The 24,296-nt window shown below is 53.3% G+C and overlaps 1 protein-coding gene across 2 annotated transcripts in view; it reads left to right on the plus strand.

Moving 5' to 3' along the window:
- The first annotated feature begins 489 nt into the window (after positions 1-489).
- Positions 490-24,296, plus strand: part of LOC141928717 (mucosa-associated lymphoid tissue lymphoma translocation protein 1-like) — a 30,706-nt gene continuing 6,899 nt past the window's right edge. Inside the window, exons 1-13 of one of the 2 annotated variants that reach the window (XM_074837373.1) lie at positions 490-576; positions 1,179-1,231; positions 1,496-1,632; positions 1,916-2,069; positions 2,698-2,876; positions 4,348-4,444; positions 6,466-6,492; positions 8,237-8,440; positions 13,987-14,164; positions 17,839-17,913; positions 18,519-18,646; positions 18,895-19,026; positions 19,149-19,300. In XM_074837373.1, the coding sequence (XP_074693474.1) occupies positions 1,222-1,231; positions 1,496-1,632; positions 1,916-2,069; positions 2,698-2,876; positions 4,348-4,444; positions 6,466-6,492; positions 8,237-8,440; positions 13,987-14,164; positions 17,839-17,913; positions 18,519-18,646; positions 18,895-19,026; positions 19,149-19,300 (1,473 nt within the window). In that variant the 5' untranslated portion in view covers positions 490-576; positions 1,179-1,221. The remainder of the gene's footprint in view (positions 577-1,178; positions 1,232-1,495; positions 1,633-1,915; positions 2,070-2,697; positions 2,877-4,347; positions 4,445-6,465; positions 6,493-8,236; positions 8,441-13,986; positions 14,165-17,838; positions 17,914-18,518; positions 18,647-18,894; positions 19,027-19,148; positions 19,301-24,296) is intronic. The other variant, XM_074837375.1, reaches the window with a different exon arrangement.

Consider the following 24,296-nt stretch of genomic DNA (forward strand, 5'->3'; position numbering starts at 1 on the left):
CAGCGGCAGGACAAGAGGGAATGGCCTCAAGCTGCGCCAGGGCAGGGTCAGACTGGCTCTTAGGAAGGATTTCTTTGCAGAAGGGGCTGTTGGGCGTTGGAATGGGCTGCCCAGGGCAGGGGGGGAGTCCCCATCCCTGGAGGGGTTGAAGAGTCGGGTTGACCCAGCGCTGAGGGATCTGGTGGAGTTGGGAACGGTCAGGATGAGGTTCATGGTGGGACTGGAGGAGCTTCAAGGGCTTTTCCAACCCAGATGATTCTGGGATTCTGTAGCTTCACTTGCCCGAACAGCGGCAACAAGCCCCTGGTGCTCACCGCCACATCCTTTCGCTGCCAGAGCAGGGTGTCCCCGGCTGCCCCCCGGCCATCCCAGTTCTGCCCCGTCCCGGATGGGCTTGTGCAACCTCCGGCCGCGCTGGCCCGAAGCCACTTCCCCTGGGGCCCTCGTGATCCCGGCCCGGCTGGCGGGGATTTCTCGGAGGAAGCAGCCCGGCGGGGTTCTGCCCGCGCTGCCGAGCAGAGGCAGCAGAGCTGTGGCTCCACCATGAGCCTTGGGGCTGCGGCCCCCGGCAGAGAGGTGAGAGCAGCCCTGGGGCGGCGGGTGGGAGCGCCTGGGGCTGAGAGCAAGGACACGCGTGGGGACGGGGGCGAGGACACGCGTGGGGAGGACAGCTGTGAGGACGGGGCTTGAGGACACCCGCGGGGATGGGGACACGTACAAGCGGAGGGTGGGGGGGCACCGGGGGAGGAGGTGGGGACACCCGTGGGCGTGGGGGCGAGGACACCCGTGGGCAGGGCAGGGACAGGCAGCCTTGGTACCCGAGCGAGAGGCGCCTCCCGCGGCGTGCCCGCAGCCGTGCTGGGGCGGGCCGGGCCGTGCGGGGCCCAGGGGCAGCCCCGGCGCCCTTCGGGGCCGCCCCGGGCGGTAGCGCTGTGGGAGCGGGGCGGGCCCGGCGGCGCGGAAGTGCGGGGCCGGCGGGGCCTTCCCCAGCGGCGGGGCCGGCGGCAGGTGAGTGCCGGGCCGAGAGCCCGCCGAGGCCCCGGCCCGGCGAGCCGCAGCCCGGCCTACCCCGGCGCCGAGGCCGCCATGGCCGCCCGCCGCCGCGCCGGGTGAGCGGCCCCGCCGCCGGGCCCGAGCCGCCCCTCCAGCTCCGGGCGCTGCCGTCCCGCCCGCCGCAGGTGCTGCCGCCGCTGCCCCGGGAGAGGAGCCGCCGGCCGAGCGATGCAGGAAGGTGAGCGGCCGCCTGGGAGCCACTGCGCAGCTCGGCCCGGATGATCCCCCGGCCCTGCAGCGCCCGCGCGTCCGGGCCCCAGGAGAGCACCCGAAAGCCCCGTGGCGTCCCGTGGGTACGGGAGGCCAAGCCCCCCCGTTCTGCCAGACCTCCCTTCCTCCCAGGGTGGGTGCTGGGGGCCCGCTCTTGCAGCCCCCGGTGCCTGGCCGCTGGGTGGGAGCGAGCCCCTGGGGGTTTCCACCGCCGCGTCCCGTTTCTCCGCAGCCATTGCCATCACCGAGCAGCCGGTCTCCGTCTCCGTCCCCGTGGGGTACTCCTTCACCCTGCGGTGCAGAGCTGAGGGGCGCACGGCGCTGCAGTACCAGTGGTTTTGTCAGCACCAGGTACCGGTGGGAGCGCAGGTGGGTCCCTGCCCGCAGCGATGGAGCTGGCCCTCTGTGAGCAGAGCTGGGGGGAACCAGGAGGCTGGAAGGAGAGGGGGATCGGATGCATGTCCGTGACAGGGGCTTCTGCAGATGCTGGGTGGGGTGTGCGATGGAAAAGCTTCTCCTGCATCCCTGAAGCTGGAGGAGGGGAGGAGACCAGGGTCTTCCACTTTTCCTGCTCTTACAAGGGGCCTTTGGGGCCTTCTGTTACCAGCAACGAGGGGGGACTCACAGCCCACCACCCATGTTTTCCCTCTAGTCTGTCTGCCACCAGATTCCCGGTGCCACCAAGGAAGACTTGCCCATCACTGCACAGCAGACCCAACTCTACACCTGCAGAATCAATGACCTCTACAAAAATGCCGTCTTCTCTGACTGGGTGAAGGTGGAGGTCCATCAGTGTGTCGCCAGAGGTACGAGCGTGTCTTCCAGCTTTTCCATATTTTATGCTTTGCCCTCCCTTGCAACAGTGACCCTGTGCAGTTCCCAGGGCAGTGTGTCCTCCCAGCTCGAAAATCATGATACAGAAGGATTGCTCCAGCAACGTGAGCCTGCAGGCCTAAGCCAGACCTCTGTGTCCATCCCTCTGGATGGTTCAGGTCCCTGTCATGGCCCCAATAACTCCGACTGTGTGTACCTGCTCCTCCTGCTGATCTCTCGCTGTGGTTTTCCCAGAGTTATACTGAGTGTTTGCCTGTTTATGCTGGGCAGAGGGACTGGAAGAGGCAATCTGGCTATTTCAAAACTCAACAAGAATAACTCCGGGTGTGGTTGACCTCAGCATGTTGACTGTGCCCTTGGCAAGAAAGGGCAAGCATCAGGTTTGGAAAGCCAGAGGCAGGGCTTTGGTGTGTCATTTACTATCACGGGTGTCACTCTCAAGGATTCCCTGCTCCCAAAGCAGAAAGGTGCAGCAGTGACGCTGTGGGACAGCATCTCTTGGTGCAGTGGAAAGAGCACAGGGTCTTATACAGGGGGGACAACGACTGTTGTTTTCTGTCCTTGCGGAGGGAGGACCAATTCTGTGTCGCTGCTTCGCAGGAGTGCCCCCTCGGCTCTGGCGAGGAGAACCAGTCATCGTCCTCAACCCCACCGAGCAGAGGGTGGAGGTGGGGAAGCCGCTACAGCTGCAGTGTGCCGCCATGGGGGTCCCAGCCCCCAGCTACCAGTGGTACCGGAATGGCAACCTGCTGGAACACCAGAAGAAAAAAAAACTCTGGGTAACGTTGCCTTGGGATAGTTCAGAAACTTTGGCTGCTGGGTGATGGGAGAAGCTGGTTGCTGGATGGTGGGTGTGGGAGAGCCTCAGAAGCCTTGGAGAGACTGCAGAAAATTGTATTATTGTCATCCTGGACATGGCAGGTGGCAGTCCAAGCCTGACTCATATCTGCCTGTCAGGGCTTGGGCGTGCTTTGGTCTGTGTGATAGGTGAATGCCAGCAGAAAGCAGTCTCCTTGCCTGTCCTCCCGTCTCCAGCCCTTGAGAAGCAGCCTCGTGCTCAGCTAGCTTTCCCTGCCGTGTTTCAGGGTTGTGAGAAAGCACTCCACATATCACCCCTGTTGCTTTGGTAGCTGACTGAAGGACTCTGGGTGAGGAGGGAATACGTTTTATGGGCTTCTTTCAGAGCTGTGGATGTTTCTCTTAAGTAACTGATTCCCAGATGCGTCAAGGGCTCTCAGCACATCTCTCATGCCTTTTTACAGCAGTGGCACAGGAACAGCTATTGTATGTCTGCGCAGGGGACTGCGGAGTGAGGGAGCTGTGGGAGTGCTGCCTGCCTGCAGGAGAGCTAGAAGGAAAAGTGGTTAGTCCCGACAGAAAAGAGTCAGGGAGACAGCAAAAGGTCTGGGTTTATTTTGGGTCACTGGCTGAATATAAATCAGTGCTCTCTTCTTGAAGCCAGAAAGTCAGATTTCCTTCTGGGGCATCACGTGAAGAGTAGCGAAGACACGATCCAATCTCCTCTCAGTAGTGGTAGGTACTACAGGGGACAGTGGCCTCAGAGTGCACTTTTCACAGGGAAGTTCAGGCTGGGTATGAGGAAGAGGTTCTTCATTTGGAGGTAGGTGGTACTGGACTAGAGCCAGAAAGGCAGCGAGATCTCTGTCCTTGGAAGTTTTCAGAACTCGACTAGACAGCCATGGCCAGCCTGACCCAGTGGTGGCTTTAGTTCCTCTCTGAGCAGGAGCCTGGGCTGAAGAACCACAGAGGTCCTCACCAGCCAGTACTGCTCTGATTCTTGTCCCACATCAAGGGATATGGGTAAGAGTTGGAAACTCACCAGAAGAGAGCAATGCACGTGATCGGAAATCTAGAAAATGTCACCTAAGAGGAAAAAGAGGCAATCTTCTGATGTTGGTCATGCCCTCCCAGTGTGGCTCCTGGGACAGAGTATGGCTATGATACAGGGTTTCAGGGCTGCTGGAGAAAGAATGGAAGGCGTTTGGGCAGAGGATTCTTGCACTCTAGAAGCTGGGGTCAGCAGCAGACTTTAGAATGTGGCCTTACTGAGCTTCTTAGGCAGACAGAAGTCATGGGACATCTTAACTTTATGAGGCAAGGAATGAGGTCTCAGTGAACAGCAAGAAAAAAGACTTTTTATTCCAGGAACATGCGTGCCTTTGGCAGATACCGGCAGGGGGCTGAAGGCTTCCACCATAAATAATGTGATTTAACTTTTGATCTGTCTAGATCACCCACGCAAAGGTCAGTGACTCTGGCACGTACCTCTGCTGTGCCTCCAATAGCCACGGAGAGCACTGGACCAACGCCGTGGATATTCACATAGGTGAGCAGAGCCAACCCATGTCTTGCTGCAAATCACCTTTTAGCATGAAAAGAGCTTGCCTGGAAGCACCGGGCTGGTGAGCAAGGAGCCCGGTGCTGGCGTGTGGCTCAGTCGGTGCAGAGGAAGCTGGGCTCCAGGGCGTGAGATTAGAAATAGGATGTGTGGCTCTGACGCTTGCACCTTCCCCCAGCTTGGACGGATCTTGCATGCTTTTATTAACAAACAGAAAGGCTACTGGTTTTAACTACTGCTTCTGCAGGGAGCTGAAGGTAAGACACTTACTTCAGTGTAGAGAAGCAGCATGGGGCTCTGCAGGGAAGCTGGAGTGTCCTGGAAGTCGTGCAGCAGCTGTCACGGAACAGCCTGCAGAGCGCCATTTCACACCCCGGCTGTACTGGATAGGATGATCTCAGCAGAGCTGGGCGAGCCCCGCCAAACAGCGGGCGCAGGCATCTGCGATAAATAGGATTCCTTGATAACGGGGTTCAGAGCTAGTGAGGGAAGCGGCGTCTGTAAAAGAAAAAATCCAAAGCCCGGTGATCCGCTGTACTGCGGCGTGGGATGCTGCTGGGTCCTGCAGTGTGTCAGAAACCTGCCACGTTAGGGCAGGTTGAGCGCTCTGAGATGCTCACTGCGGTTTTCTTGCCTTGCCAAGGTGCTGGTTTAGTAGCTCCTTGGCCAAATCACAGCAGGCTCCTATGCTAAAGCTCATTTACAGCCATGCTGAGATGAAGCGATGCACTCAGACGCATAGAGCTGGAGAGGATGGTGCTTATTTCGGGAAGGTTCAGGCCCCTTGTGCTGGCAGCCCAGGCCTGATGCTGCATGAGCTGACGGATCCCAAGGAGAAGATGGGTCCCCAGAGCCTCGGGCATGCTCCACCTTCGGTGTGACGGCCGCTTTGGCCCTCTGCCCTCGCCCTGTTGTGAGACAGGAATAGCACAGGCTAGCTTTGCTGGCTCTTTACTCCATCTAGAGATTTTTCTATGCCATAAGCTTCTCATCTTGCCTTTTAGCCTGGGTTTAAAATTGCTCCAGAGTGCAAATCGGTCCTGTATAGCCAGAGAGCAGTCTCCCTGCCTCCTCGCAGCTGGCAAAACAGCATCCAGGGGGGACAGGCAGCAAGAAAGGGGCACCAGATTGGGTTGGGTTCAAAATGTTACAGCTGGGTAGCTTTAACATACAACAGGCAGCTCTGTCAGAGGCAGGAAAGGATGAATGGGCTTGTTCTGATGGCTTCCCAGGCATCTCTGGTGTATTAGCAACACTAGTTCAGGTGCTAAACATCTTCCAGACCCCTGAGATTTATGCAATTAAAAATATGCCCTTAATTTCTTCTTTTAGAGCCTGTAGGGCTTTACGGTTTTCTCCTGGGATTTTTTTTTCCATAATTTTTAATTTAAATAGGAAAAGCTGGGACTGTTAGGGTGGTGATGATTTTAAGAGGCTGGGAGCGCTTGGGTGAGGAGCTTGGGGAGCTTGCAAAAGTGAGTCACATTTGGGGTGGCTTTTCTGCGCCGAAACTGCTAAAAGGCAGGGAAAGGCAAAGCAGGGTGGTGAAAGGCTCTGGGAATATTATCGCTATCAAAAGCAAACAGTCAGCTTCCTCTGCGCTGACCGCTCATGAGGAGAAGCTCTCTGTTTTGAAGCTTATGTTGACCTTGAGTCGTTGTGTTTCCTTTGCTTTCGCTGCAGTGAGGGAGTGGGCAAGTCATCTCGGGAAGCGCGGCAGACCAGGCAGGGCTGGTACAGGTAGCACCGACCTGCTGATGGGTATGAGCTCCTCCGTGCTCTCCCTCCTTCCCCTGCTCTGCCCCTTCTCCAAGCTTTGCTTCCCAGCTGCTCATGATTTCATAAATCAGGCAGGATAAAATCGCCAGACCAGTGTCTTTAAGGTTAGCAGTCAGGCAATGAGTTGTTTGTGCGGAGGCTCCGTAGTGTTCGATCCAGCTTTGCGTTGCTGAGGGATGTTGGAGCAGGGGTGCTGGGCACAGGCTTATCATTCCCTCTTTCTTTTCCAGGTACATGTCACTCTGAAAAGTTTTTCGGTGAGTACTGTCATCTCTTCTTCCTGAGCAATTATTCCCGTAATTAAAAGCCAGGCTCCGGGGTGGATGGCAGGACAGGGCATAGGGGTGCTTTTCCTGCAGAGACCCTTCAAGCCTTTATGCCCACTGTTGTGGTCTGAGCCCAGAGGGCAACCAAGCACCATGCAGCCATTCACTCACCCCTTCCCCCCCAGTGCTGGGAAGGAGAAAAATGGATCAAAAGGCTCCAGAATGGAGATAAGGACAGAGCAGGGTGGCTCACCCATTGTGGTCACAGGCAAAAGCCAGGCTCCTTAGGGAAGGAAAAAGAACATCACTGTAATTCAAACACTAACAACAACAACACTTAACAGACGGAATGGGACAGTGAGAAGTGTTACCATTAAAAACACCTCCCCCCATCCCTCCCTTCTTCCCAGGCTCAGTTTTGTTCCCAGTATTTCTGTCTCCTCCCTTGGTGGGGCAGGGGATGGAGGGTGCAGTTAGTCTGCTACTTCTTCCTGCAAGGGAGAGGGGAAGCACCCTTCTGCATTCTTCCCCCTGCTCCACGTGCCACCCCTCTCACAGGAGACAGTCCTCCACAAACTCTCTCTGCCGTGAGTCCTCCCCACGGGGTCCATTCTTGTTGAGATGCTCCAGCCTGGGTCACCCCCACGTGTTGCAGTCCTCCCAGTGCCCAACTACAACAGCGGGGGTTCTTCTTCCTGTAGGGTCCCGGGGGTCCTCCACAGGCTGCAGGTGAATCTCTGCTCCACCAGTGACCTCCATGGGTGGCAGGAGGGCAGCCCTGTCATCTCACCAGGGGATACAGGGGGGTTTCTGCTCTGGCACACCTCCCCCCCTTCCTCCTCCTTCCTTCCACTGACCTCGGTGTTTGCACAGGTGTTCCCCTTGTAACTCCTCCTCAAAGTCTCCCCCCTCTTAGATTCTCCTTTAAGGTATCGCAGAGCTGCAGCCACCATTGCTAATTGGCTTGGCCCTGGCCAGAGGCAGGTCCAGCCTGGAGCCGGGGCAGCTTCTGAGAAGCTTCCACCGCTGTAGCCCACTCCCCTGCTACCAGAAGCCCTGCCACACAAACCCAGCACACCCACGTTGTCACGGGCTCTGCGCTTTTGGGATCAAACCTGCAAGGCACAGGATGACTCCCACCCCCTGCCAAGCCCTGATCAGTCTCAGCAAGTGGAGTAAGATAATGAGTAACCCAGTCTTGACCTCTGTGCCTGCCAAATGAGTTTAAAAGTTGTTCACATAACACCTTTTCCCTTCCTTGAAATACCTCCTCGGAGCAGGGCAAAGCTCCTTGCTCCCACCACTGGAGCTCCTTTTCCTACAGTGGAAGGTGAGGATAAAATGAAAGCAGGAGTCCGGGGTTTCTCTCCTTCAGCTCTGTGGGGAAAGGACCTCCTGGGCTGGCTCAGTGCATCCTCCTCCCAGGCACCACTGGCATGCAGGACCTCCAGTCGCAGTAGGGCAGTGTTGAATAAACTCCTGCACTCCTGGGATTTTGGTTGTCAAGTGAAAACTTTTCAAGTCTTTCTTTCAGAATGATGGTTTGTGTCTTTTGTCAAAGTGTTCAGAAAGCCAATGACTTTCTGGAGGGCGCTCCAAGCTTGTAGCAGCATAGGGTCTGTCCTTCCCGCCTAGATGTAAGCAAAGATTGCCCACATCCTCACTCCAACAGAAGGAGGTGAGACCTTGCCTCCTGCTGAGCATTTACAGCTTTGTCTCTTGGTGTTTCTTTTAGCTACAGGCAAGATAGCGCTTTTAGTGGGCAACAACCGCTACCAGCATCATCCCAACCTCATGGCTCCTGTCGCAGACGTGTTTGAGCTGAGCCGTCTTCTGGAGCAGCTGGGCTTCCAGGTTGTCTCCCTTCTGGATCTGAACAAGACGGAGATGGCGACAGCGGTCTGTCAGTTCCTGCAGCTCCTGGGGAAGGGAGTCTACGGTAAGGCAAAGCCAGCCCAGCTACCTGCCAGTGCTGAGCCGGCAGCAGCCGATGTGCAGGTGACAGCCATCGACACCAGGGAGGAGCAGGGATTTGTCAATTTTCTGAACAGCTGTTGAATTAAAAGAGAAGAAATTGAACTTTCCTTTGTGGAGGGCAAGGGAGACCTGCAGCATGGTCTGCAGCGGTGCCAGGCTTGGCAGAAGCCCGTAAACACCTTTTGGTTTTAGCCAGGTTACAGGTAGGCAAAGTAGTTTCTCCATCACATGGCTCACCTCCAACTCCAACAGCATGGTCTCGTGCTGAGGTTTTGGGGAGCCAGTGCTTCTGGTGGAGAATGGGAGATGGTGTTTTCATTTTGCCTTAGATGACAAAATCGAGGAGGTTGACTGTCGACTGCCCCCACCGCTCTCCTTTGTGAGGAGGGGAGCTCCTTTTGAGCCACGACTGCTACAGCTGGTTATGATTTCCTTGTTTCTCTTTCCTGATGGTCTCATCTGGGCCTCTTTCTGCAGAAGAGCATTCCCAGCTGCAGATGGCTTTGAGGGTGGGCACTGGAGCTTATCGCATGCTGTCCTCAGTGGGAAGTGCTCCTCAAACACAAAACCAACCAGCAGATCTTGTGGGTCTCAGAGCAGGTGTTCAAATTTGGTAGTGAACGTAGCTTCTTTAGGGTTTCTGAGGTTCTCCCAGCCTGGCAGATACCCTGAAAACACCTTGCAGATTTTTTTTTGCTTCCAAACCTCAGTGTGAAGCTTATCTTCGCTGCCCTCCCAGCTGTGTGACATACCAGGCCACTCAGTCAGCAGAAGTCAGCACAGGCCAATTCCAGCCTGGTGCTCAGCATGAGGTTTGGAGGTTGTGCAATGGACAGAGACACGGCCACAAGTGAAATGCTGCAAAGCCACCTCGTTCCGGGAAGCACTGACTCACTCAGGGAGGCTGAGCGGGCGGGGAAGGCCAGTACACGGTTGTTGCTACTCTGGCCGAGCGCGTCATCTGATGACAGCATATTCCTATGACTTCACCTGCAGCTTCCTTTTGTGGTTGCTCTCTGAAATCCCCTTTCATCTCAGGCTTTACCTCCTCTCCCAGGCCAGCGTCATCCCTGGGGGGCTGCTATTCTTTTCCCACGGCACTGCCATTCCTACCCTCTGTCTGTGGTGCGTGAGGACCAATTGACATTTCATCCATGGTGCTTCCCTTGTTTTCATAACTGGAGAGAAAAAAGGTTTGGAAACAGCAGACCTTTCATGCTGTCATGCCTTATTTAACCTTCTAGTGCTTTTCTGCATTTGTGGCCACTGATCCTTCCTGGCAAAATTGATTTTGTGCACTGGCAGGGAAAACATTAACAGCTGAGTTACTGAACCTTGATAAGCCTCAAGTGTTTGCTAGGCAGAGCCTGCTCTGGATGGTGGTTTTCTTCACAGCTTTCTAAGATGAGTGGTCTGCTATTATTTGGAGGCAGTGAACCCCAGTGCAGGCTGGTTCCAGCAGCATGATTGAGTTCAGGACTGTTGCTGTAATTGGTGGCATCCAGACTTAATGGTGGGGCACTGGGCGATGCCTGCTGGTTGCCCCAGGGTTTCTCCATCTGAAGTGTGGTGCCTCTTGCTGTGATGCATCTTCCAGCACTTCTTCAGCCATTTTTCTTACATAAAATTAAAAGAACCAGGTAAAGTACAAATAATTGAAATTAACTCATTAATAAAAATGCACATTTAGAAGAAGCTAACAACTCGTCCTAAACCCTATGTATCGATTTTTCAAGGCACTAGCTCCAGGATAAACATCTAGAACTGACTGAGAGGTTTAGGATTCACGTAACTCATAGGCATGGGAGGATAGCAGTGAGACGGCAGCTCCAGCAATAAGCTAGGCTGCCTGTTAAAACTACAAAAACCCCAGGGATGCCTGTGATAGCTGGTCCTGTACATCCATGTGCATGTGTCAGACGTGCACCCGCACAGAGCGTACTGGTGCTTCTACCAGTTTTTTCTTGCTCGAGGAACGTGGAGGTGCCATGTCCTGTGTAGCAACCACCACAGCTGAAGTCAGGAGAGCTTTGTGTAGACATACGGAGCGAAGCAGGGAGCTGGGGAGAGAGAGCTGGCTGGTGAAAGACTGTCACTGGGCTGAAGTCTCTGGTCTAACAGACACACCTGTCAGCATGCCTGAGAAGTGAGTCCAGCTGTCTTCTGAAGCTTAGCTCCAGCGGCAGAGATGCTGGGCCATTCATGCATCTTTCTGCTGGTGCAGCTCAGAAGAGAGGACTTAGCCATGTGGGTTGGTGTTTGAGCACGGTGCTTGTTGTTGCTTCTAGAGTTTTATTTAGCTTCAGGGTGCTGCTAAAAGTTGAGGAAGATGTGTCTGACCTCCATAGACGTCTTATTGCAGGGCTCTCTGGATGCCTGGCCCTCCCTTGCGTGTCCTTACTGACCTGTCTGTGATTTATACTCCTACAGGGGTTGGTGGGAAGGGACTTTGGAGCCATCAACACAAGGTTGGGTTGGTTGTAGCTCTCCTTATCAGGTCTTGAAGACTTCCAGGCATGGAACCCCCTACTTATCCACCTGCCTATCCCAGGCTGCACCACTCTCCAGAGAAGTCTTTCCTCCTGTCAAACATGACCCTCCATGGGTTGGTGCTCATTGCCCCATGTTGTATGGTCCACGCCAATGAGGAGAGTTGGGCTTTGTTGTCTCTGTAACTGCCCCTCCAGGAACTGTAGGCTGTTGTTAGACCTTCCTCTCCCTTCACATGTCCAGATCATCCCAGCCCAGCTCCTTCCCCCTCTCCTCCCAGGCCCTGGGCCCCAACATCTTGATAGCCTCTGCTGGCCTTTTTCAGCTTCTCCACCTTCCTCTTAAACTGAGGTCCCTAAAACTGGACACAGGATCTAAGTGGGGTCTACTCAGGGCCAGTGAGAGTGGTGACAGCTTCCCTGGCGATCCTGCATCTCCTAGTGTAGCTCTGTCCCCAGCCAGTGCTGGCTCATCTTCAGCATAGTGTCCACTGTGGTCCTTATCTCCAGGCTTGCTGCTCAACCAGTACTCAGCCCCAGCCAAAATGCTGCCGGGGTTCATCTGCCCCAGCGCAGGACTTTGTCCTTCTCATTACTGAACCTTCTCTGAGATTTCTCAGGCCCAGAGCATAAACTGGCTTCGTTTTCATGCACAGGAATACTGTACGGCTGCATGTTTGAGGTGATCCAAAGGCTTCTCTAATTCACCAGATGGAGGTGATGGCTCATGTGGTTGCTCTTCCTCCAGGTCTCCTCTTAGAAAAGCTGCAGAGGGTTTTTGAAGGCCCCAAACATCCCCTGAGTGGTCTAATTATGCAACCCTCAGGCGAACGAGGAATCCCCCCGGATGTTATTTTGAGCGTCCTAAAAAGTCCCAAGTCAAAGAAATAATGTCAGAAATGCAATGAGAGCAGAAAGTTTCAGGTGAAATACTAGGAATATGCAGTCATGCCTTAATTAAGCCACATGCTGACATTTCCTGTATTATAAGCAGTGCCTGGAGCTTCCCCTTTTTAATTTGGTACTCGGAAGCTTGTCTCTGTTCAGCAGTTTTGACTCACAAGATGTGGAAAGAGCACTGAAATGTTAGCTCAGAATAAAAAAACCCTTTCCTTCTCTAGGCAAATTGTTGACTTACCAGTTCAGGAGGAGAGATTAAGTCCAGGAGAGCTTTGCAGAGTTGTTCAGCTGATGTGAAACTCATGTCTTTTTTGATTTGAACATGAGTCTGTGGTTTATATAACATGGGGAGCACTTGGTGGTGCATTCAGGGTGCACAGCAAGACTCTAAAGTTAGAAGATTTAATGACTGAATCATTCTTTGTGGGCTTTTCTGTAATATTTCAGTTTTTTCAAAGTGTCAGTGATGCTGCCTGGTAACGGATGTCATCACTTCCCTTTCACGTGCAGGAGGAGAGGCAGAGGGATGAAAACCGTCAGTTCTCAGTGGGTTGAGGGGCCAAACCTGAAGTACCTGTATCTGATTTTTCCAGAAGGCTTCATGTTTTATACTTTTTTGTAGTTTCAGGGGAGGGTTTTGTGGCTTTGATTTTCACGTTATGAAAGTTTAAAACTTCTGCAAATCAGAGCGCGGTGTGTCTGGCTGTCGATCCACAAGAAGAGGAACCAAAACCTAGTGGGCACCTGTGAAAACAGCTGTCTGAGTAACTTTTCATCGTCCCCTAAGAATAGAAACCAAAGGTGACTTGAGGCCTTTTTAACTACGAGATCATGATTTCCATCCTCCGTGCGATGAGGCTTTCAGTCCTTCAACTCCTGCCCCACTCACTGCATCCCTTGCAGCATCAGAGATCAAAGCAAATGTCCTGCGAACTACAGGGGCAGAAACAGTGGAGGGAAAATAGAGGAGAGGTTCCTCGAAGAAGCGTGAGTTTTGGCAGCAAATCTGACTGAAGAATTCCTCCTGCTTCTGCCTTTTAGCCACTTGTTCCCATTTCTGACCTCTCCTTCTTCACTGTCTCTCAGTTGCAGTAGTGCAACTGTTTGCGTCACCTCGCAGAGCTATTTTTAACCCATTTCAGTTCCCCAAGTTGGCTTTCACCAAGCAGTTGCATCAGTGCTGAGAAGGGGTAGCCAGCCCCTATGCAGCTTCCTTTCAGGAAACTGCAGCCCACACGGTGATCCCTGTGCAGCAGGAAAGCCCTTTGCCAAACACAGGGGCCAGGGAGAAGCACCAGCTTGGGCCATGCCAGGCTCCTCAGTGCTGCCTTTCCAAGCTGGATGTCCCTGTGTTGCCACCTCTTGTGAAGGCAGAAACCATTGCTAAGTTTCACGTGCTTAAGAGTAAAACTCAAAATTCTTGTTGGGTGTTGGACTTCCCACTGACACCTGGATGAGTTTGACTCCTCTCCCGCCTCACAGGGCTGGTATCTGGTCTGAGATTGTTGAAGCACGTGGACCACGTGTTCTGGATATTTGGAGAACTCGTCTCTCTCTCTCTCTCTCTCATTTTTCACCAGCTTATAGGTGTGTAAATACAGGCAGACCTTTGAAATCTGGACAGTGTTTCCCATCACCTAATCTATCGCTAGACTTGCCTCCAAAACTAGGAATCTGAGGAGATTCTCATTTAAAAGCCTGTTAATGCATTTTTCATCATGGTAAAATACTTTGTCTGTTGTCATATTGTTGCATATTAACCAAAACTTTGTACAAAGATAGTGTTCAGCCTGGCAGATGCTGAGCTTGGGTGTTGTAGCACAGAATGTTATGGAAACGTGTAAACCCAGTGACTTTGGGGTCTCCTGACAAATGGTGCTGGAAACCACAAGTACAGGAGGGCCTCTCAGGGCTGCTTCCAACTCTGCTGAAGGGAACGGACTGGAAAAAAAGTCAAAATTGTGAGGTCAGCGTAGCTCCGGTTTCACAGATGCTACTGGTCTAGGTCTGCCCTGCACCAGTATCCCGTTGGGACGGGAGGTGGGACATGGCTGCAGGGAGCTGGTTACAGACCTACAGGTTCACATCATGACTCATCCTCTCCTCTCCCTGTTCCCAGCTATATTCTACTACGCCGGGCACGGGTATGAGCATTTGGGGAGGAACTACATGGTCCCTGTTGATGCTCCACAACCCTACGCCCCTGAGAACTGCATCAGCGTGCAGAGGATCCTCCAGAAGATGCAGCAGCAGCAGACAGCCCTGAACCTCATCCTGCTGGACACCTGCAGGAAATGGTAGGATGCTCTTCCCCCTTCCTCACCTGGAACGGGCAGAGCGTGGCGTTTCGAGGGGTGAAGGGAAATGGCTGCCAGCCTCAGCCCCAGCTTCAGCAGTGGGGTGCTCCTGTGGATTGCCAGGGCCATGTCCCCTGCTGAGGTGCTGAGCCCAGCCTCTGTCAGAGTTTACTGGACTGCATCATAAAATCAGCAAGACTGTCAGGTCTTGCAGGATGTCCTGAGAAGACCAGTCACTTATGTATTGGGTGCAGAGAGCATCAGATGCTGCCTGAGATCTGCTGGAGAGAAGGGACTGGAGACCCTCCCTTGATTTTTTGGGGTGAAGATGCCTGGAAAATACAGGCAAGTCACCTAAAACCTCTGGAGGGATGGCTCTGCCCTGGCGGAAATTGTTGGCTGAAACTCAGCATAAGGCTTGTCTTTTTGTGTTTTAACCCCCTGCACTGAACCACCCGACCTGGCAGGCTGTAGCAGCACCTTGCTGACCTTGAGTTTTCATGTGTTATTCATGTGTTGCCCACGTGCTCAGGCTGGGACTGTTTAGCTCACCTCTCTTCTCCTGTCTGCGTTTTTGTTAACATCTCAGTGAGAAGAGTGCAACATGATGGGGAAAATATTTTAAGCCGTGCTACTTGGGTTTTACTGGCCTTAAATGCTTCTGAAGTGGTCATGTCGTGGAGTGGGACCCAGGCTGCTGCTGAGGTCAGAGATCAGCTTTTTCCCTCTGTGGAAAACCTATCATCCCTCCTTGGCCTGCAGATCTCCATCCTGCAGCTTGTGGGCTGCAGAAAATTATTACTTGTCCATTTTCAGCAGAGAAAATGTCCAGTAGAAGCTGTCATTAGTTTATTTATTTCAGTCTCCTAAGGCAGATTTACAGGTCAGAAAGACCCGGAGGACACACGCAGAAAAGTCTCCCTCTTCCTTCTGTGGTTCCTGCACTAAGAACCAGAAAGACAACAGGGGTTTTGATACCACTGCCCTGAAGGAGCTGCCAGCCCCTGGAAAGATGTTAAATCTTTGATGCCTTTGAGCTGCAGGGGTGAGAATGCTCACTTTGAATAGCTTACAAGCTGGCTGTGCTGGGACTTACCCTGTGCCGCAGCTCTGAGTTGCCAGCGTTGCTGGCACTCGATGTCCCTTGATACCTGCCCCGAATGCCCCGTAGTGAAGCATCCCCTTTCTGCCTTCTTGCTCGCTGCTGCTGCTGAGAGAAGAGCGTGTTGCTTTCCTGCACTGTCAAGTGCCTCCTCAGCACACGTGGCAGCACCTCGCTGCTCTCCCCGGCACAGGGGACAGCAGGGGACAGCTTGCAGCCGAGCAGGAGAACCCAGCTCTCGTGGATGCACCAGTGGAGCTGGGCTAGTGTGCCTCCGGGCTGCTGGTAGCCCGTCCGAGGGCAGTGTGTGATGGGGGAGCAGCGTGGCCACGTGGAGGCTGCACAGGGATCGCTAATGCGAACGGTGACAATCTATGAAATAGCTTCTGAGCTGATGTCTCCTTGCTCGGTGCTGCCAGTGGTTTCTGTGCTCAGTGGAGTCTGAGTGGCGCTTGGGGAAAGGATGCGGTGTGAGATCTGCTGTGGTGTTCAGGCCCGGTTGTGCAGCTGTTCTCCCTCCTCCCCCAAACCTCACACTTGTTTCTTCCCTTTTCCCACAGCAAGCACAGCACGTAGTGCAGTAGGTGTTATTCCTGAGCTCGTGGGGGATTGCTGTAGAAGCTCTCTCCTGAGCTCGTTTTTCTTAAGAAGTGACTGTTTCAGCTCAGCAAAGAGTCTGGATTTCATAGCTGCGTGTGTTTACACCGCTCTGTAAAACAAGGCTCCTGGGGCCTCCTTTCCCAATGTCCTTTTGGTTGGGCTGATGCTGCAAGTCTGTTGACAGTTCGCTCGGCCATGCATGAACCAGGAGGAGCTGTGTCTGTGCTAAGAGGGATCTCGCCCAGAGTATCTCTTCACCCCATATGCCAGCATCAGAAATGCCAAGGCGATGAGAAACACATCACCCTTTGCCAAGTGGTAGCAGATGTTCAGCTTTAGCAGAGGAGGAACCAGGAACACAGAGCCTGTGTGTAGCCTCGTACATTTATGTGCTGATATTGGGTGGATGCGATTGCCTCTTCCAGGAATTCCCTGATTTATGAGGGTTTCTAGCATGTGCCGCTTAGGACAGAAGGAGGACACCATCTCCTATCTGGGATGCAGATCAGAAACAGATTGCATGAGATGTGCTGTGTAACAGACTTTTTCTGTTCCGGAGCAGGAGGGAGCGCTGCCACCTCTGCTGTCAGGCCTCTCCCTGTGTTCAGTCACGGTCTGGAAATGCCCCTGCTGAAGCTTGTCTTCTGGGGCAGGGGGTCACAGCCAGCATTGCCACTGCAGGCACTAGCTGGCCTTGCTGGAGCTGTGGATGCCTGCTGTTGCCATTGCAAAAAGTTTGCATCAACTCGTGTCTGCGCAGCTTTGGGTAGATATCCACAGCATGGGGACAACAGGACCTCGGCTTATTTTGGGATCCCATGTCTCATTTCTCCTTGGACCTGGAATCCAGATTTCTGCATTCATTTAGGAGCAGCTGAGAAGCGGATAAATCTCTCTGCTCAGTGTTCATATTTAGAAGCATATCTCCTTTTCCATATTTTCTCTTCTGACCATCTTCAGAAAACTTACACAAGCCAGACGAATGCTGCCATTAAACATCTTCAGACTGCGCCACCAGCAGTAGGTAGCGTGCTGGCTGCTGGCGCTACAACCATCCCTTCTGCTTTCCTTAATGTGCCAGCTTCAGCCCCAGGAAACTGTGCTGGAATTGAATAACACAGAATAATGCCACCTCTGTGCCTGGCTTTTATCCCTGTGCGACTGGGAACAGCTCCAAGTCACTGGTGTAAAACTGGAGGCAGCCGGTCCCCATGCTGCTCAGTCTGGCTGCAGTCAGATGGGCAAGGCTTGGCCATGAAGTGCAACCATGATATCTTCTTTGGTGGAAACCAGGACTGTCACCCTGCATCTACCCAGTTTTGGAAATAACAGGGTCTGTGCTCATTGAGCTGCATCTAGACCAGGGTGCTGGGACCAGTTTTTGGCTTCAGGACCTGGGTGCGTGTCCTGATCTCATCTCAGGGAGATCTGGAGGTGTGTCAGCCGTGGCGTGCTTTGATTTCCTGCGGCAGAAGGTGTGTGCGTGTGCATGGTCTGGAAGGGACCTGTGGGGCACCCCAGGCCCCTGGGGCAGGCGGTTGAGCCGTAGCCATGCGATGTGCACACTTCTGACTTCTTTGGGGACAGTTGTCCCTTGGGCCACGGTGAACCTGTACGTTCCCTACGCTGTGCCACTGCCTAGATTTGTTAAAAACCAGCCTCAGGAGGAAGGAGGCACGATTGCACCCACAGCTTCAGGCTTGCTTGCAGGTCAGGGAGCAGCTCACCAGTGCAGAGAGGCCGAAGCTGGCCTTATCTACTCATTTCCCTGTGGTTTGTGTTCTTTGTAGGACTCCTAACTTTAGCCTCTGTTGCTGCCCAAGTAATATGGGTGGTTATATTCGATGTGAGGGTTGATCTTATTGCCATCTATAGGAGAAGGACTTGGTGGAGCACATGTGCTCTGTCCCCTCCAAGCACATGCTGACAAGACATCCTTGACACTGACGTGTGCCTTCCTCTCTTCTTCCAGGTACAACCCAGAGTGTGCCCTCTCCCAGGTGCAGCCGCTGGAGCCCTGGGGCAATACCGTCTATGGCTACGCCACGTAAGTGCACTTTGTCGTCCCCACACCGTGATACAGGACCAAGTGCTGGCACAACCACATCTTCTCACATCCTTTCATATGTGGTGGCTTTGGAAGCTTGAGAGGGCTTCTCTCCTGTTTCCTCTGGCTCTCACCCTCCATCTCTAGTGTTTGCTGTTCAGGCAGTTCTTTCCTTCCTCCTGACATCTCAAGTGCCAGCCTGTGCACAGGTTATGCATGAAGGTGGCATCAGCTCCTGCCATCTGTCCTTCCAGGCCCGAGCCTGATTCCGAGGTGCATGGGCTGTGAGCAGGTCACCTGAAGCCTCCTGAGATGATGAGGGTTGTTTACTGCTCCAGTGCCAGTTCCGCTGGCTCTTCAACTGCTGTGACCCGCCTAGGCTGGCGGAAGAGGCTGTGCCCTCTTCCCCTATCCCCCTCCATTGCTTTTTCCCATCCCTTGCCCTTCCCACCCTCTCCTGGACCAAAACCAAGCACTTCACATCATTGCTTGAGGAGCTAACTCAGATTCAGACAACAGAGTTTGGATGGAGTTGGCAAGCCCTGACTTACCCCAGGGCTTCGTGCCCATTGCAGAAATGTGAGGACAAGTCCTTACTCTTGCAGGAGCGAAGATGCAGAAGCCTATGAGTTGCAGGATGGGGAGTTCAGCTCTGGGATCTTCATGAAATATCTGAAGAAGCATATTCTGCAAGAGAAGAAGGTTACACACATGCTGGAGGATGTGTTAGAAGGTAAGGGACGAGCTAGAAACCACTTGCTTCAGTAGCAGGGGTGGGAAGAGATAGCAGCAGAAAGCGAGTGGCTCCACCCCACCCCATCCCAGCCAGCCAGCCCTCCCTAGAAACCAAATCACAGGCCATGCCCTGTGTGAGCTTTCAGTAACCTGGCAGAAGTAGAGATGCTCATGTAGGGTCTGAAAGGCAGGGAGGTGAGTAAGGAGCCTGGAGTGACCCTTGCACCTCTGAACTCTCTCCCGCAGACATCGGCCGGGATCCCTTGGTCACTGGGAAGCAGGTGATGGAGATCAAACACACTCTGAAGGAAGCCCGGTCCCTGACGGACCCAATCTGTCCCTCGGGAGCGGCTGCTGAGCGCTGGGGACACGGCCACGGTGAGCCGTGCAGGGTGTGGGGAGAAGGCTGGGGGTCCCCGTGCCTCTCAGGGACACTGGTCTGCGGGGAGGTGCTGGCGGGACCCTCTGAGGAGCTGATGCCTCTTGGCTCTCCCTTCCAGAGCCGCTGAGCAGAACGATGACCTTCCCCTGCGGGGCACAGGTGGCCCTGCGCTTCCACCGGCTCTTCTCCAACATGATGTATGTGTGTGCCAAGCTGCAGCCCCCCCCGGCCCACATCGCTGACGCCCGCCTCCTGCTCTGCCGGCCCACTGTGAGTTCTCTGGCTGGCCCCCTTCCCCTGAATTCTCACCGGGCTCCTTTCTCCAGGGCAGCGTTAGGAGGGTGGTTAGGGTGAGCCCAAGGGGTCCTGAGGGCTGGGAAAGGCTAAAACCCTCGTGGAAAAGGATCCCCTCCTCTGCTACCTCTGATGCAAATTACCCTCTCTGCAACCACCTCTTTGAGGGCTCCTTCCATGCGTCAGGGCCCCGCAGACTGCCTGCCTTGCTCCTAATGCATCACAGAAAGGATTTGATGCCAGTTTTGATGCCTTTAACCAGTCACCCCTCAGACCAATTTCTGGCCTGCCTGCTTAAATTATTGCATTTAATCTGATTGAGGTGAAGAGCCTTTCTGATTTCCATGTTTGGAAGCAGATCTGTCTTTTAGAATCATGCCTTCTTAGCCCTCTGTGCTAATATATCTTAATGCAACAGTATATTTCTTCCCTGTTGAGCTGTACCACCTTCCTTGCACCCTTTCTCACACCTTTCCTAACAGATCACATGCCCAGCGTGGTCTCCATGCCACCTCTAAGGATTTAATTTGCTGCTTTGTTTTGCTAACCATCTTCCTCACTTTCTGTAGTCCTTTTGCTGAAGCATAGCATGACCGTGGTGGATTTTTCAGCCCCTGTTGCTCGTGGAGGGATGCTGCCCCTAAGTACACTGTGGTCACTGATGCAGCGCCGTGCGTCCAGTGGGAGGTTGGAGCCTGATCCTGCCCATTATCAAGCTGGAGCATCGTTTCCCCTCGTGAGCTCCCTAACCACGCATGAAAATTGTCTGTATGTGTTTGTGTGCATCCACCCCACATCAGCGACTGTGGGGAAAGAGGAACCCAGCTGCTTGCTCCTGTGTCTGGAGCTGTCTCCGGAGGGATTGGGGACACCAGAAAGGGAGGCTGGTGTAGCCAGGAGAGTAGAATCCCATCGGTATGGTACTGGAGGGCAGTGCTGGCTCACACTGACCTCCAGCGGTGCCTGCGGAGGCGGCAGCACATCCATCCATCCATCCATCCATCCATCCATCCATCCATCCATCGCAGGGCATCTGCCCCCGTCAGACAGCCCCAGGGAGGCCACCGGGGACCGCAGGGAGGGATGCACGACCCCCGTGCAGGGGGGCATCTGCCTCCTTTCAGGGTCTGGGCAAGCTGGCTGTGTCCTCACTGTGCTGACCCTCCTGGGGATGCTGAGGGAAGCGGGGGGGACTGTCTGAGCCCCACCTGCGTTGCTGAGATGCAGGAGCTGAAGGGCAACAAAACCGGGCTGGATGTGAGGTGCATGTTGTAAGCCCTGGCAAATGAACCCAGGGAGCCGTGTGGTTGAGGAAATGGTAGTTTTCCCACCATTTGCCACATTCTGTTTTATCAAAGTGACTTATGCAGAGAGCCTGGGTTTGCTGTAGGGCTTGCCAGAGATAATTATGGGGTTTTCTAGCATTGATCCATTTTCTTCAGTTGTCCAGTGGTAGTGTTCCCCTCCTGTGTCTCGCCTGGCTTGCTTTTTTACTTGACAAGCACTGTCTTCAGAGAGAGAGGCTGCTCTAGGACATATGTAGAAAGCAATGATGCTGAGACCTAAGAAATTCACATTTTTTTTTGTTCCGTACTGTTTACTTTTACTTTTTACTGTTTACTGCTTACTTGTAAAAAACTTTTATGTTGGATCTCCTTGTTTTCTGGAGCTGTTTGATCTAATGGTCTCTCCAGTCACCTTTTCCCCAATTTATTTAGAATATCTGAAACTCTGGGCCAGCCAAAACTCTGGCCTTGCCAATTTCTGAGCATCATCTTCATTAAAAAATGCATTCCACCATGGGGAAATGTTTAAAAATAATTATGAATTGGCTAAAAAAAAATAATTTAGAAAATCCTTTTCTCCATTTCCTGACTCCTACACAGCCAGCAATGATAAAGGAGACTAATGGAAGGAAATACTTGCCTGCATGCACTGTAATTAGATTGTGGAAGTCGTTGGCACAGGAGGTTATTGAGGCTGGGAATTTAGCAGAGTGCAGATACTTGTGGATAACGAGTTGCTGTCAGCCAAGGGGCTTTGAATCTCATGTGTCAGGGCTTTAACTGATCCCTCAAGATTAGGTAGCTCCTGCCCAGGTGAATGTCTTGAAGGTCACTAGGCTGGAGAGCTGTGTTCCGGTCGGACACAGCCCTCGAGAGATGAGAGGTCCAGGGGAGCTGGTGGATTTTCAAGGATCCTGATGAACAGGGAGTCAAGCGAAGGCAGAAGGAAACCTGCATGGACGTGCCAGGGGCTCCTAACTGAGCTTGTGCTTGAAAAGGAGGCATGCGAGAGGTGGAAGCAAGGGCAGGTGATGTAGGAGGACTATAGAGATGTGGTTCAAGCATGTAGGCATGGGGTTAGGAAAGCCAAAGCCCATCTGGAACTGAATCTGGTGGCAACAAGAAGGGCTTCTACAAGTATATCAGCAGCAAAGGGAAAGCAAGAGGAAATAAGGGCCCACTGCTAAATGTGACAGGGTCCCTGGTGACACAGGGCATGGGGAGGGCTGAGGTACTTGATGCCTTCTTCACCTTGGTCTTTACTGGTCAGACCAGCCTTCAGGACTCCCAGACCCCTGAGGCCAGGAGGAGGCTCTGGGGCAAGAAAGACTCACACACAGTGGAGGAGAACCAGGCCAGGGAGCACTTAAACAAACCGGACATTCACAAATCCATGGGACCTGATGGGGTGCACCCATGAGTGCCGAGGGAGCTGGCAATGAGACTGTGAGGCCACTCTCCATCAGCTTATGGTGGTCTTCCTGGGGCCTGGAAGAAAGCCAGGGTCACTCCTGCCTTCCAGAAGGGCAAGAGCGAAGATCTGGGGAGCTACAGGCTGGTCAACCTCACCTTGATCCCTGGTAAGGTGCTGGAGCCAGTAATCCCTGAAGCCATTTCCAAACACAGCAAGGCCAAGAAGATGGCTGGGAGCAGTCAGCATAGATTACATGGGGGAAGATGACATAGATTACTGAAGGGAAGCTGAGCCTGAGAGCCTGAGAGCCTTCTGCACTGAAATGACTAGCTCGGTGGATGAAGGGAGAGCAGTGGATATTGTTTATCTTGATTTAGCAAGGCTTTTGACACCCTCTCCTGTAACATCCTCATAGACAAGCTGATGAGATAACAGACTAGATAAGTAGATAGTGAAGTGGGTTGAAAACTGGCTCAACTGCCAGGCTCAAAAGGTTGTGATCAATGGCATGAAGTCCAGCTAGAGGCCACTAAAGGGGAGCCCCAGGCATCAGTACTGGGGCCAGTATTGGTTTGCATCTTCATTAATGATCTGGATGATGGGTAAGAGCAAACCCTCAGTAAGTCTGCTCCTCACACAAAACTGGGAGGAGTGGCTGATGCAGCAGAGGGTTGTGCTGACACCCAGAGGGACACGGGCAGGCTGCAGAAATGGGCCAACAGGAATCTTATGAAGTTCAACAAGGGAAAGTGCAAAATCCTTCATCTGAGAAGGAATAACCCCATGTACAGGCACAGCTGGGGGTCAACAGGCAGGAAATCAGCCTGGCAGAAAAGGCCCTCGGGGCCCTGACAGCAACTAAGCTGACCATGAGCCAGCAATGTGCCTGCACAGTAAGGACGGTGAAGGGGGTCCTGGGATGCGTTAGGAGGAGTGTTGTCAGCAAGTTGAGGGAGATGATCTATCCCCTCTACTCAGCACTGGTGAGGCCACAGCCGGAGAGCTCTGTCCAGTTCTGGGCTCCTCAGTACAGGAGAGCTATGGACATACTAGAGAGAGTCCAGCGAAGGGCCACGAAGATGACAAAGCAGCTGAAGCATCTCTCCTGTGAGGAGAGGCTGTGAGAGCTGGAACTCTTCAGCCTGGGGAAGAGAAGTCTTAGGAGGATCTCATCAATGCATATAAATACCTGAAGGGAGGGTGCAAAGAGGACGGAGCCAGACTCTTTCCAGTGGTGCCCAGTGCCAGGACCAGAGGTGGTGGGCACAAACTGAAACCCAGGAAATTCCATCTAAAACTAAAAAAGCTTTCCTGCTCTGAGGGTGATTGAATACGTTGTTTCTTTTGGAAAACCAGGGCTGCAAGATTGTTTTTTATTTTCACTAATGACCTCAGTGATGTGCCATAGCGTGTGCTTATTAAATACACAGATGCCATAACACTGGGCGTCTCTGCAAGGTGCTAAAAGGCAGGATTAGGTTTTAGAAGGATTTGGATAAACTGGAGAGGCAATGTGAGGCCAAGGCTGTTACTCAGCAGATGCAAGTTCCTGCATGTGGGCAGGAATAAGCAGTAGCGTAAGCACAGGGTGGGAAATGAGTGGGGTACCAGTTCTGGTCAAAGTCCGCAACAGCTCGTGCAACAAAAGTGGGGCAGGAAACTGTGCCAAGATTGTAAACAAGAGCTCCGAGATTTGTGGGGGGAGTCCTCTCTGGCTTTTATTGCTGTTGCTGAGGCTGCGATACTTGGTCCAGTTTTGGGACCAAGCTTCATGGAAAAAAGTGTGTCAGCTGAAGTGCATCCAAAGTGGTAAAAGGAATGAGCAAGAGAATTGTGGGTTGGGCAAGAAAAGCAAAAATTGGTGGATAGGGGACCTTCAGATACATAAACAGTTGTTTCCAACGTGGAAGGAAGGCATGGTTTGAGTTGCAGTGAGGAAGATCCAGAGTGGACATGACATTTTCATGGTAAAAAGAGTGAATGTCTGGGAGGGGTTTTGCCTAAGGGCATTGCAGAACCACCATCCATGTGGGTCCCGTAGAGCATGTGAACATGCATCTGTCAGGCGTGAGGTGTGTCACCAGGTCTGTGGTGTTTGGGCCACACGATGCCTTTGGTCCGTTCTCCTTTATGGTCCTGGTGGTGGGGGTCCTGGCCTCAGGAATAGGACGCGGGCTGAACCTCATCTGCAGAAGCAGGTCGGCAGCACATGGCTGGCTGACGAATCCAAAATCGTTTAATGGTGCAAAGTCCTTCATCTGAGAAGGAATAA

This window comes from Strix aluco, chromosome 12 (genome assembly GCF_031877795.1).
Source record: "Strix aluco isolate bStrAlu1 chromosome 12, bStrAlu1.hap1, whole genome shotgun sequence".
NCBI classification, from domain to species: Eukaryota; Metazoa; Chordata; class Aves; order Strigiformes; family Strigidae; genus Strix; species Strix aluco.